General features: G+C 33.1%; 1 protein-coding gene across 1 annotated transcript in view; it reads left to right on the top strand.

Annotated features, from left to right (window-relative positions):
• Positions 1-5,839, top strand: part of b3galt1a (UDP-Gal:betaGlcNAc beta 1,3-galactosyltransferase, polypeptide 1a) — a 28,047-nt gene extending 22,208 nt beyond the window's left edge. Inside the window, exon 2 of the mRNA XM_058402186.1 lies at positions 416-5,839. Coding sequence (XP_058258169.1) covers positions 918-1,907 — 990 coding nt within the window. The 5' untranslated portion in view covers positions 416-917 and the 3' untranslated portion in view covers positions 1,908-5,839. The remainder of the gene's footprint in view (positions 1-415) is intronic.
• Positions 5,840-15,149: the final 9,310 nt, after the last annotated feature.

The following is a 15,149-nucleotide window of genomic DNA, read 5'->3' as shown; positions in this document are numbered from 1 at the left end:
GATGGGCGTGTACCGCCTGTTAAATCATACATCATGTGACCTCCGACTCGGCTGCATTACAGAGAAACAGAGAGCGATCATCTTTCACAGGCACCTGCAGCATCTCGCGGTGTATTATTCAGTTATTCACCTTAAACCATGTTACTCAGGACCTAAAGTGAAACCGTATAGTCAGGAATATAGTCCCGTTGACAGGTTCTAGGAGTTTCATCTTCGTCCTTAATGCTTCCAATGACGTTAGGAAACAATAATAATATGATCATGTCGCCTCTCTGTCGAAATCTGCGAGAGAAAGCGAGTGTCACTTTGAGCTTCCTCATTAAAGCATGCGCTGCGTACAGAACTGCACTTTCTCTGTTTTCCTCTGCTCTCCCCCAACATGATGCATGTTCCTTTATTCCTCTGCCTCCTGCAGGCTCCGAGGCTGCCAAGAACAAGGACATACAGGGAGAACTGAAGCCAAAAATTCATGGATCGGATTACTGAACGCATGCTGCGTCACGGCATCGGTGTGTCCTGCATCGGAAAGCAGCTTGACCCTCCAGTAAGTTCTGCAGCGCTCCGATTCACTTAAAGATCCAGGTCTTTGGCCTCGCCTCGTCTGTCTGATCCCCGGGGGACCAGCGCTGCGGAGATGATAGAGGCACAGAGAGCGTAGCAGATGGGATGAATATTTATTGAATTAAGTGAGGTTTTAGAACCACAACATGTTAGGAGGATGATGATCAATTCAGCATGGCCTTAAAAGACAAATAACTGACAAGGTCACCATGGCCTTAAGCACAGTATTTTTTAATAGAGTGCCTACATTTTATGAATTGACTCACTGGTCAGAGAGAGAAGTCCACAGACTGGAGCCATGATGCTGTTTAAATAAATCCAGGACTGGCAGCTGGGGTGAGCAGGTCCGCGGCGATATGATCTCCAAAGTGTCATGTCTGTACCTGCTCACGGTGCTGTGTTGGGCGAGCGCTCTGTGGTACCTCAGCGGCACTCGACCGTCCACCTCCTACGTGGGCCATATGTCTATCCCGGTCCGCAGGCAGCCTCCAAGGTTCCCGAAAAACATCACATTCAGCAACATCCGAACTCGCACGCTCAATCCGCACGCCTTCCACTTCCTGATCAACGAGCCGAAGAAATGCGAAGGCAACCCGCCCTTCCTGCTCATCCTCATCAGCACCAACCACAAGGAGTTCGATGCCAGACAGGCCATCCGCGAGACGTGGGGAGACGAGAGCACGTATGGCGACGTTCGCATCGTAACGCTCTTCCTGCTCGGTCACAACCCTGAGCCGGTTCTCAACCAGATGGTGGAGCAGGAGAGCCAGATCTTCCACGACATCATCGTGGAGGACTTTGAGGATTCTTATCGAAACCTGACGCTGAAGACGCTGATGGGAATGCGCTGGGTGGCCTCGTACTGCCCTGACGCCAAGTACGTCATGAAGACCGACAGCGACATTTTCGTCAACATGGACAACCTTGTGTTGAACCTGCTAAGACCTAACGCACAGCCCAGGCAGCGTTTCTTCACGGGCCACGTCATAAACGGAGGGCCTATCCGAGACACTCACAGTAAGTGGTACATGTCCAGAGAGTTGTACCCCGAGAACAAGTACCCCCCTTTCTGTTCCGGCACAGGGTACGTGTTCTCTGGTGACATGGCAGAGTTGATCTATAAGACTTCCCTCCATACTCGCCTCATTCACTTGGAGGACGTGTACGTGGGGTTGTGTCTGCGCAAGCTCGGGGTCCACCCTATCCAGAACAGTGGCTTTAACCACTGGAAGATGAGCTACAGCCTCTGCCGCTACCGCAGGGTCGTCACCGTGCATCAGATCTCACCGGAGGAAATGCACAGGATTTGGAATGACATGACTAGCAAGAAACATCTCAAGTGCTAACATCCCTTACAGCACCATCTACAGTCTGGGAGGAAACAGTGGTCTGTTGCAATTCTACAGGAACCAGCTGCAGGTCTGAATCACGATGGAGGTGGAGCTCACGTGGTGGCTCAGGGGTTACGCCTCTAAGTTATTAACTGTGATTTGATTATGAGTTTGAATCCCAGGAATTCCAGAGAACTTCGACTGGAGTCTTAGGCACTTAACCCTGCTTGGAATGTATCCTTTGTTAAATTGTAAGTCGCTTTAAATAAACATTTTTGCCAAAATATAAAGAAAAAAAAGTATACAGATATCGAGGTATTTAGGCTCGGCTAGATCTTGCCTATCCATATAACCAATACCCTTTGGAATAAAATAAAAAAAACAATTCTAGGCATCATTCAGACCCATGTTATAGCCTGCTCCAAAGTGCTGATGGGAATCAAGGCTTAAACTTCAGCCGAGATTTGAATGTCGTTTTTAATTCTTGTTCTTTTATTTCTAATTCATGATTCAGGCACGAGACAGACAAAATCTCTGCCATGGACTTGAGCGGAAAATCTTTAAGCCACAACTGTACGTTTATATGGTCTTGGTGTTTTTGGGGTTTTTTTCCTGTCTGAAAGTGCTTAAAAAAGAGAAGTATTGATGCAGTGATCGATGCACACACTTTACAAATGACAAACTTTGCTAATCTGCGAATAAATAAACACCAGCAAGAAGGAGAAGAGAGGTGATGATTCTGTGGAGGAGATTAATAACAGCTCTGACAGATTAACAGCGTTAAGGACATTTTTCCAGAATATTTCCGATGCACTGAGACGGAATTGTTTTTATTGATTTATTTATTTCGTTTTTTATTTTTTAAAGACGTTTCCCAGAGACATGTGAAGTATCTTTCAGCAGCCCGTTGACCTGAAAGAGCACAACACACAGCAAGAGTAAGCAGAATCCAAACAATAGCAGGGGTGGACTAGTAATAAATAAATGAAAGTTATCATGCTACTCAGTTCCTAGACATTTGAATGCCTGGAGATCTAACTAGCCTGAAAAGCATAATCTAATATTATATATCGGCTCTAATTAGCTAGTTAAGTGCATTAATACAGACTACGGTTATTATCCTCATCTGTCAGAAAGTCGGACTGAGGTGTTTTCACATCAACGTAGCAAACATATCAAAGATATTTGTCTTTATTCTCATCCTAGGTTTAAATCTATGAGCCGACTGATATTTTACGCACAAGGACAGATTTTAATAAAAGGTAAATGTCCGGTAGTTTCCTGAACCTCATTACACAATGAACATAGATATCTGTGCAAAAGGAATTACTTTACTTTTGTTAATTATGGGATAAAAATATTCTCAGAGACTGGAAATTTGTCTGAAACTGAAACCTTGTAGGAAGCCAGAAGTGGGAAAAATGTTGAATTCAATTCAATTCAATTTTATTTCTATAGCACTTTGAACAATGGACAATGTCTTAAAGCAGCTTTACAGAACATAACAATATATTAGTTTAATATTAATAATAATAATAATATATATATATATAAAGCATATATACGCACACTGATTTCTCCACCCCTGCATAATAGTTTGTTTTTGCTCTCCTGCTGTTGTGGGAAATCCTCGTGTCTGATGAACGAGACGCTTGTTTTCAGAATCAACGTCTTTCTCTTCAAATATCGAACACGATTTTAGTGCATCCAGGTCTTAACCTTCCTAATGCGTCGATCCTCAAGCGCTCACTTTCTGCCAGAGCGTACTTTTCATCCTCGTGTACTAAATATAAGCCCATAAAGTATTAACCCGGACCGTGACGTTAAAGACGTTCCGTGTTTTTTATTTCTATTAATTCATTCATTTATTTATTTATTTTGCGAGCAGCTTTGCAAAACAGTAGAGCTCCTAGAATATAGTGAACCTAAATGACACAATTCAGCATTTTAAACTAAATACAGAAAATCCTAATACAGACATCAGCATCACAACCAATACGCACAAATAGAGAAGGCACGTACAATAAAATCTTCACGTCATATATAAGTAATAAATACTGTATATCCTACAGAGCATACGGATGCACAAGTTCTGCTGCTAATTCAGTAAACACGCCTCCAAGCTGTAATATGCAAAAGGAATTATCTATAGATATAAACACCATTTCTGATCATATCAGCAACACAATGACTTTTAGACGTTTATCAGTGTTTTCTAGAGAGGAAAATCTTACAGTCTGTCATGGTTGCCACTGAACATTAAATAGGAAAGCCACAATCAGAGATTTGTGAAAGGTAATAAAGGTGTAATAAAGGCTAGTACTGAAGAACCAGCAAGTCCATCATATTACTAGATATTTAAAACAGTATATAAAGTGCAAAATTTTACATCCTCCATGTTTTCAGGAAGAAAGGTAGATATAATAATAATAATAAAAAATAAAAAAAGATTTTATTACAGAACTTCCACATACAGGAAAATGAGAAATGACAAGTTTGAACAACTTTATTGCTAATTAATTGTGTAGTTTTTGATTTTTATGCGCATCCTCAATAAACATTTGTCAAGCTCCAATTATTGCTATGTATTTTTGTTTAAATAATAAAATAATTTTATATTTTGAGTTGCATTTTAAATGTTAGGAATAAATAAATAAATAAATAAATAAATAAATAAATAAATAAATAAATAAATAAATAATCACCATCATTTTCTTCTTCTTCATCAGAATTCAAGAAGGATATTCAGTATTAATTACTTTATCTTACTATTTAGTTTTTACTATTTTTTAGTATTTTTCTAACCCTATCTAAACACACTAAATGTCTTGCTGCTTTAAAATAAATTCCATGGCCTTTTAAAAAAGTATTCCTAGCGTTATCAGGTTTTTTTGCACCTGAATGTATAATTAATGCTTTATTGACTGAGATAGTTTTTTTAAAATATATTCGATAGCATGGTGACCTTGTCGCTACAATATTTAATGAATTTTCAGATTTTGTTTGCTTATTTTCACGTCAGTGTGTTTCCCCTTTTCCTGAGCTTGATTAATGACATTTTCAGAGCCTCATGTCACACCTTTAGCTGCTTCCTCCAGAGCTGAGGAGGATCAACATTTTTATTATTCTGAAATCTCTGACTGTGGCTTCGGAGCTGAGGGATAAGTCGTAGGGAAGTGGGATGGGAGGATTGGTCTGTCAGTACGTCCTGGTGATACACAAGCTGTATGATAAATACCACTTTTTTTTAGAAAATAAAAATAAAAAAACTGAATAAAGGCTTTCTGATTGTGCACTTTAAAGGAAAACACACAGGAAATGAATAATTGTCCTGGCATCTCTGAAGGTTAAACATATCCTTGTTTTTTTGTTTTTTTTTTTAAATAAAAGCCTTGATGATTCCTTTCGCATCTGTCCTGTTTTCTCTGGTCCAGGACATTGTTCTTTTATCTCTTGCCTGGTTCTTGTTTTTCAGTGCCAAGGAACAATAGATACTGTACTACAGTAAGGCAGAAAAGAATGCTGAGGAATAGCATGTAGTACAGAGCAGGACAGTATAGCACTGTATAGTATAGTGTAGTATAGTATAGTGTAGTATAGTGCAGTATAGTATAGTGTAGTATAGTGTAGTATAGTATAGTGTAGTATAGTATAGTATAGTGCAGTATAGTATAGTGTAGTATAGTGTAGTATAGTATAGTGTAGTATAGTATAGTATAGTGTAGTATAGTGCAGTATAGTATAGTGCAGTATAGTGTAGTATAGTGTAGTATAGTATAGTGCAGTATAGTATAGTGTAGTATAGTGTAGTATAGTATAGTGTAGTATAGTGCAGTATAGTATAGTGCAGTATAGTGTAGTATAGTGTAGTATAGTATAGTGCAGTACAGTATAGTGTAGTATAGTGTAGTATAGTATAGTGTAGTATAGTATAGTGTAGTATAGTGTAGCGTAGTGTAGCATAGCATAGTGTAGTATAGTATAGTGTAGTATAGTGCAGTATAGTATAGTGTAGTATAGTGTAGTATAGTATAGTGTAGTATAGTATAGTGTAGCGTAGTGTAGCATAGCATAGTGTAGTATAGTATAGTGTAGTATAGTGTAGTATAGTATAGTGTAGTATAGTATAGCGTAGTATATTGTAGTATAGTATAGTGTAGCATAGCATAGTGCAGTATAGTATAGTGTAGTATAGTATAGTGTAGTATAGTATAGTATAGTGTAGCGTAGTGTAGCACAGCATAGTGTAGTATAGTATAGTGTAGTATAGTATAGTGCAGTACAGTATAGTGTAGTATAGTGTAGTATAGTATAGTGTAGTATAGTGTAGTATAGTATAGTATAGTATAGTGTAGTATAGTGTAGTATAGTATAGTGTAGTATAGTATAGTATAGTGTAGTATAGTATAGTGCAGTACAGTATAGTGTAGTATAGTGTAGTATAGTATAGTGTAGTATAGTGTAGTATAGTATAGTGTAGTATAGTATAGTGTAGCGTAGTGTAGCATAGCATAGTGTAGTATAGTGTAGTATAGTGCAGTATAGTATAGTGTAGTATAGTGTAGTATAGTGTAGTATAGTATAGTGTAGCATAGTGTAGTATAGTATAGTGTAGTATAGTGTAGTATAGTATAGTGTAGTATAGTGTAGTATAGTATAGTGTAGCGTAGTGTAGCACAGCATAGTGTAGTATAGTATAGTGTAGTATAGTATAGCGTAGTATATTGTAGTATAGTATAGTGTAGTATAGTGTAGTATAGTGTAGTATAGTGTAGTATAGTATAGTGTAGTATATTATAGTGTAGTATAGTGTAGTATAGTATAGTGTAGTATATTGTAGTATAGTATAGTGTAGCATAGCATAGTGTAGTATAGTATAGTGTAGTATAGTATAGTGTAGTATATTGTAGTATAGTATAGTGTAGTATAGTATAGTGTAGTATAGTATAGTGTAGTATAGTGTAGTATAGTATAGTGTAGTATAGTATAGTATAGTGTAGTATATTGTAGTATAGTGTAGCGTAGTGTAGCACAGCATAGTGTAGTATAGTATAGTGTAGTATAGTATAGTGTAGTGTAGTATATTGTAGTATATTGTAGTATAGTATAGTATAGTATAGTATATTGTAGTATATTGTAGTATAGTATAGCGTAGTATTATGTAGTATAGTGTAATATAGTGTAGTATAGTATAGTGTAGTATAGTGTAGTATAGTGTAGTATAGTATAGCGTAGTATATTGTAGTATATTGTAGTATAGTATAGTGTAGTATAGTATAGCGTAGTATATTGTAGTATAGTATAGTGTAGTATAGTATAGCGTAGTATATTGTAGTATAGTATAGTGTAGTATAGTATAGCATAGTATATTGTAGTATAGTATAGTGTAGTATAGTATAGCGTAGTATATTGTAGTATAGTATAGTGTAGTATAGTATAGTGTAGCGTAGTGTAGCATAGCATAGTGTAGTATAGTATAGTGTAGTATAGTGTAGTATAGTATAGTGTAGCGTAGTGTAGCACAGCATAGTGTAGTATAGTATAGTGTAGTATAGTATAGCGTAGTATATTGTAGTATAGTATAGTGTAGCATAGCATAGTGTAGTATAGTATAGTGTAGTATAGTATAGTGTAGCGTAGTGTAGCATAGCATAGTGTAGTATAGTATAGTGTAGTATATTATAGTGTAGTATAGTGTAGTATAGTGTAGTATAGTATAGCGTAGTATATTGTAGTATAGTATAGTGTAGCATAGCATAGTGTAGTATAGTATAGTGTAGTATAGTATAGTATAGTGTAGTATATTGTAGTATAGTATAGTGTAGCGTAGTGTAGCATAGCACAGTGTAGTATAGTATAGTGTAGTATAGTATAATATAGTGTAGTATAGTATAGTGTAGTATAGCATAGTGTAGTATAGTATAGTATAGTGTAGTATAGTATAGTGTAGTATATTGTAGTATAGTGTAGCGTAGTGTAGCACAGCATAGTGTAGTATAGTATAGTGTAGTATAGTATAGTGTAGTATAGTATATTGTAGTATATTGTAGTATAGTGTAGTATAGTATAGTATATTGTAGTATATTGTAGTATAGTATAGCGTAGTATATTGTAGTATAGTATAGCGTAGTATTATGTAGTATAGTGTAATATAGTGTAGTATAGTATAGTGTAGTATAGTGTAGTATAGTGTAGTATAGTATAGCGTAGTATATTGTAGTATATTGTAGTATAGTATAGTGTAGTATAGTATAGCGTAGTATATTGTAGTATAGTATAGTGTAGTATAGTGTAGTATAGTATATTGTAGTATAGTATAGTGTAGTATAGTATAGCGTAGTATATTGTAGTATAGTATAGTGTAGTATAGTATAGCGTAGTATATTGTAGTATAGTATAGTGTAGTATAGTATAGCGTAGTATATTGTAGTATAGTATAGTGTAGTATAGTATAGCATAGTATATTGTAGTATAGTATAGTGTAGTATAGTATAGCGTAGTATATTGTAGTATAGTATAGTGTAGTATATTGTAGTATAGTATAGTGTAGTATAGTGTAGTATAGTATATTGTAGTATAGTATAGTGTAGTATAGTATAGCGTAGTATATTGTAGTATAGTATAGTGTAGTATATTGTAGTATAGTATAGTGTAGTATAGTATAGCGTAGTATATTGTAGTATAGTATAGTGTAGTATATTGTAGTATAGTATAGTGTAGTATAGTATAGCGTAGTATATTGTATTATAGTATAGTGTAGTATACTATAGCGTAGTATACTGTAGTATAGTATAGTGTAGTATACTATAGCGTAGTATACTGTAGTATAGTATAGTGTAGTATAGTATAGCGTAGTATATTGTAGTATATTGTAGTATAGTATAGTGTAGTATAGTACAGCGTAGTATATTGTAGTATAGTATAGTGTAGTATAGTATAGTGCAGTATATTGTAGTATAGTGTAGCGTAGTGTAGCACAGCATAGTGTAGTATAGTGTAGTATAGTATAGTGTAGTATAGTATAGTGTAGTATAGTATATTGTAGTATAGTATAGTGTAGTATAGTATAGCGTAGTATATTGTAGTATAGTGTAGTGTAGCATAGCATAGTGTAGTATAGTATAGTATAGTATAGTATATTGTAGTATAGTATAGCGTAGTATATTGTAATATAGTATAGCGTAGTATAGTGTAGTATAGTGTAATATAGTGTAGTATAGTATAGTGTAGTATAGTATAGCGTAGTATATTGTAGTATATTGTAGTATAGTATAGTGTAGTATATTGTAGTATAGTATAGTGTAGTATAGTATAGCGTAGTATATTGTAGTATAGTATAGTGTAGTATAGTATAGCGTAGTATATTGTAGTATAGTATAGTGTAGTATAGTATAGTGTAGCGTAGTGTAGCATAGCATAGTGTAGTATAGTATAGTGTAGTATAGTGTAGTATAGTATAGTGTAGCGTAGTGTAGCACAGCATAGTGTAGTATAGTATAGTGTAGTATAGTATAGCGTAGTATATTGTAGTATAGTATAGTGTAGCATAGCATAGTGTAGTATAGTATAGTGTAGTATAGTATAGTATAGTGTAGCGTAGTGTAGTATAGTATAGTGTAGTATAGTATAGTGTAGTATATTATAGTGTAGTATAGTGTAGTATAGTATAGCGTAGTATATTGTAGTATAGTATAGTGTAGCATAGCATAGTGTAGTATAGTATAGTGTAGTATAGTATAGTATAGTGTAGTATATTGTAGTATAGTATAGTGTAGCGTAGTGTAGCATAGCACAGTGTAGTATAGTATAGTGTAGTATAGTATAGTATAGTGTAGTATAGTATAGTGTAGTATAGTGTAGTATAGCATAGTGTAGTATAGTATAGTATAGTGTAGTATAGTATAGTATAGTGTAGTATATTGTAGTATAGTGTAGCGTAGTGTAGCACAGCATAGTGTAGTATAGTATAGTGTAGTATAGTATAGTGTAGTATAGTATATTGTAGTATATTGTAGTATAGTGTAGTATAGTATAGTATAGTATATTGTAGTATATTGTAGTATAGTATAGCGTAGTATTATGTAGTATAGTGTAATATAGTGTAGTATAGTATAGTGTAGTATAGTGTAGTATAGTGTAGTATAGTATAGCGTAGTATATTGTAGTATATTGTAGTATAGTATAGTGTAGTATAGTATAGCGTAGTATATTGTAGTATAGTATAGTGTAGTATAGTGTAGTATAGTATATTGTAGTATAGTATAGTGTAGTATAGTATAGCGTAGTATATTGTAGTATAGTATAGTGTAGTATAGTATAGCGTAGTATATTGTAGTATAGTATAGCGTAGTATATTGTAGTATAGTATAGTGTAGTATAGTATAGCATAGTATATTGTAGTATAGTATAGTGTAGTATAGTATAGCGTAGTATATTGTAGTATAGTATAGTGTAGTATATTGTAGTATAGTATAGTGTAGTATAGTGTAGTATAGTATATTGTAGTATAGTATAGTGTAGTATAGTATAGCGTAGTATATTGTAGTATAGTATAGTGTAGTATAGTATAGCGTAGTATATTGTAGTATAGTATAGTGTAGTATAGTATAGCGTAGTATATTGTAGTATAGTATAGTGTAGTATAGTATAGCGTAGTATATTGTAGTATAGTATAGTGTAGTATAGTATAGTGTAGTATAGTATAGTATAGTGCAGTATAGTATAGTATAGTGTAGCGTAGTGTAGCACAGCATAGTGTAGTATAGTATAGTGTAGTATAGTATAGTGTAGTGTAGTATAGTATAGTGCAGTACAGTATAGTGTAGTATAGTATAGTGTAGTATAGTATAGTGTAGCGTAGTGTAGCATAGCATAGTGTAGTATAGTATAGTATAGTGTAGTATAGTATAGTGTAGTATAGTATAGTGTAGCGTAGTGTAGCATAGCATAGTGTAGTATAGTATAGTGTAGTATAGTATAGCATAGTATATTGTAGTATAGTATAGTGTAGCATAGCATAGTGTAGTATAGTATAGTGTAGTATAGTATAGTGTAGTATAGTATAGTATAGTATAGTATAGTATAGTATAGTGTAGCGTAGTGTAGCACAGCATAGTGTAGTATAGTATAGTGTAGTATAGTATAGCGTAGTATATTGTAGTATAGTGTAGCGTAGTGTAGCACAGCATAGTGTAGTATAGTATAGTGTAGTATAGTGTAGTATAGTATAGCGTAGTATATTGTAGTATAGTGTAGCATAGCATAGTGTAGTATAGTATAGTGTAGTATAGTGTAGTATAGTATAGTGTAGCATAGTGTAGCACAGCATAGTGTAGTATAGTATAGCGTAGTATATTGTAGTATAGTATAGTGTAGCGTAGTGTAGCATAGCATAGTGTAGTATAGTATAGTATAGTGTAGTATATTATAGTGTAGTATAGTGTAGTATAGTATAGTGTAGTATAGTATAGCGTAGTATATTGTAGTATAGTATAGTGTAGTATAGTATAGCGTAATATATTGTAGTATAGTATAGTGTAGTATAGTATAGCGTAGTATATTGTAGTATAGTATAGTGTAGTATAGTATAGTGTAGTATAGTATAGTATAGTGTAGTATAGTATAGTATAGTGTAGCGTAGTGTAGCACAGCATAGTGTAGTATAGTATAGTGTAGTGTAGTGTAGTATAGTATAGTGCAGTACAGTATAGTGTAGTATAGTATAGTGTAGTATAGTATAGTGTAGTATAGTATAGTGTAGCGTAGTGTAGCATAGCATAGTGTAGTATAGTATAGTATAGTATAGTGTAGTATAGTATAGTGTAGCGTAGTGTAGCATAGCATAGTGTAGTATAGTATAGTGTAGTATAGTATAGCATAGTATATTGTAGTATAGTATAGTGTATCATAGCATAGTGTAGTATAGTGTAGTATAGTATAGTGTAGTATAGTATAGTATAGTATAGTATAGTATAGTGTAGCGTAGTGTAGCACAGCATAGTGTAGTATAGTATAGTGTAGTATAGTATAGCGTAGTATATTGTAGGATAGTGTAGCGTAGTGTAGCACAGCATAGTGTAGTATAGTGTAGTATAGTGTAGTATAGTATAGCGTAGTATATTGTAGTATAGTGTAGCATAGCATAGTGTAGTATAGTATAGTGTAGTATAGTATAGTGTAGCATAGTGTAGCACAGCATAGTGTAGTATAGTATAGTGTAGTATAGTATAGCATAGTATATTGTAGTATAGTATAGTGTAGCGTAGTGTAGCATAGCATAGTGTAGTATAGTATAGTATAGTGTAGTATATTATAGTGTAGTATAGTGTAGTATAGTATAGTGTAGTATAGTATAGCGTAGTATATTGTAGTATAGTATAGTGTAGCATAGCATAGTGTAGTATAGTATAGTGTAGTATAGTATAGTATAGTGTAGTATATTGTAGTATAGTATAGTGTAGCGTAGTGTAGCACAGCATAGTGTAGTATAGTATAGTGTAGTATAGTATAGCGTAGTATAGTGTAGTATAGTATAGTGTACTATAGTATAGCGTAGTATATTGTAGTATAGTATAGTGTAGCGTAGTGTAGCATAGCACAGTGTAGTATAGTATAGTGTAGTATAGTGTAGTATAGTATAGTGTAGTGTAGTATAGTGTAGTATAGTGTAGTATAGTATAGTGTAGCATAGCATAGTGTAGTATAGTATAGTATAGTGTAGTATAGTATAGTATAGTGTAGTATATTGTAGTATAGTATAGTGTAGTATAGTATAGCGTAGTATATTGTAGTATAGTATAGTGTAGTATAGTATAGTGTAGTATATTGTAGTATAGTATAGTGTAGCGTAGTGTAGCACAGCATAGTGTAGTATAGTATAGTGTAGTATAGTATAGTGTAGTATAGTATAGTGTAGTATAGTATATTGTAGTATAGTATATTGTAGTATAGTATAGTGTAGTATAGTATAGCGTAGTATATTGTAGTATAGTGTAGTGTAGTGTAGCATAGCATAGTGTAGTATAGTATAGTGTAGTATAGTATAGTATAGTATAGTATAGTATATTGTAGTATAGTATAGCGTAGTATATTGTAGTATAGTATAGCGTAGTATATTGTAGTATAGTGTAATATAGTGTAGTATAGTATAGCGTAGTATATTGTAGTATATTTTAGTATAGTATAGTGTAGTATATTGTAGTATAGTATAGTGTAGTATAGTATAGCGTAGTATATTGTAGTATAGTATAGTGTAGTATAGTATAGCGTAGTATATTGTAGTATAGTATAGTGTAGCGTAGTGTAGCACAGCATAGTGTAGTATAGTATAGTGTAGTATAGTATAGTGTAGTATAGTATAGTGTAGTATAGTATATTGTAGTATAGTATAGTGTAGTATAGTATAGCGTAGTATATTGTAGTATAGTATAGTGTAGTGTAGTGTAGCATAGCATAGTGTAGTATAGTATAGTGTAGTATAGTATAGTATAGTATAGTATAGTATAGTATAGTATATTGTAGTATAGTATAGCGTAGTATATTGTAGTATAGTATAGCGTAGTATATTGTAGTATAGTGTAATATAGTGTAGTATAGTATAGCGTAGTATATTGTAGTATATTTTAGTATAGTATAGTGTAGTATATTGTAGTATAGTATAGTGTAGTATAGTATAGCGTAGTATATTGTAGTATAGTATAGTGTAGTATAGTATAGCGTAGTATATTGTAGTATAGTATAGTGTAGTATAGTATAGCATAGTATATTGTAGTATAGTATAGTGTAGTATAGTATAGTGTAGTATATTGTAGTATAGTATAGTGTAGTATAGTATAGCGTAGTATATTGTAGTATAGTATAGTGTAGTATAGTATAGCGTAGTATATTGTAGTATAGTATAGTGTAGTATATTGTAGTATAGTATAGTGTAGTATAGTATAGCGTAGTATATTGTAGTATAGTATAGTGTAGTATAGTATAGCGTAGTATATTGTAGTATAGTATAGTGTAGTATATTGTAGTATAGTATAGTGTAGTATAGTATAGCGTAGTATATTGTATTATAGTATAGTGTAGTATAGTATAGCGTAGTATATTGTAGTATAGTATAGTGTAGTATAGTATAGCGTAGTATATTGTAGTATAGTATAGCGTAGTATAGTATAGCGTAGTATATTGTAGTATAGTATAGTGTAGTATAGTATAGCGTAGTATATTGTAGTATAGTGTAGTATAGTATAGCGTGGTATATTGTAGTATAGTATAGTGTAGTATAGTATAGCGTAGTATATTGTAGTATCCTGTAGCGTAGTGTAGCATAGCATAGTATAGTATAGTATAGTGTAGGCCAGTGTAGTGTAGTGTAGTGTACTATAGTATAGTATAGTATAGTATAATGTAGTACATTATACTGATATTGACCTGTAAAATGTTTACATCTGCTCAGGCCAAACCTGTAACTTTTTAATTGAATGGCATTCATTGAAAATGAGAGACTCCGATCTCTTCTCTGGAGCATGTTAGGATGAAATGAAGTACCATGTGCTGCTGGTACTGAGCTCCATAACGCATCTAGTGTATTTGATGAACTTTTGATGAACATTTTTGAATGAACTATTTGCTGAAACTTGAAATGTTTACAGAAAAATACACAAAGGCTAACGCTTGCCATTTGTGTGTGTGTGTGTGGCTCAGATGTTAAAAAAATTGCACTGTGCTTTAGGAGAGATGATTCGAACATGATTTGAACACTAATCACTGAAAACAAAACCAAGGCTAACCCCTTGAAAATTGAGTTTCTCAGATTTTCACCACATTCATATTGTGCGTTAGGAAGGTAGAAACTGAAATACTTCAGTATTTCAGAATTAATCTGAAAGCGCTAAATACAAAAAAATACAAAGCCTAACCCCTTACAATTTTTTTCTTTTGGTTTTCTTTCTCAGATTTTTACCAAATTCACATTCGGGAGTTTAATACTAACATAATTTATGAATTTCATGAAAATTTGAGAACCCTGAATTTTGTACTGAAAAAAAAACTACAACAAATCCAGCCCCTTAATTTTGTTTTTGGTAATAAATAAATAAATAAATAAATAAATAAATAAATAAAAATTATTATTATTATTATTATTATTATTATTATTATTATTATTATTATTATTTTAAAAAGTAAATAAAAAAATTAATTGGAAAAAATAATTGAAAAACTTTCATTTTCATTGAAAACATTCAGTGACATTATCAGATCTTGTGA

The sequence above is a fragment of the Hemibagrus wyckioides genome, linkage group LG11 (assembly GCF_019097595.1).
Source record: "Hemibagrus wyckioides isolate EC202008001 linkage group LG11, SWU_Hwy_1.0, whole genome shotgun sequence".
Classification (NCBI taxonomy): Eukaryota; Metazoa; Chordata; class Actinopteri; order Siluriformes; family Bagridae; genus Hemibagrus; species Hemibagrus wyckioides.
The sequence above is the reverse complement of the archived record's forward strand: the minus strand, read 5'-3'. Positions and strand labels throughout refer to the sequence as shown.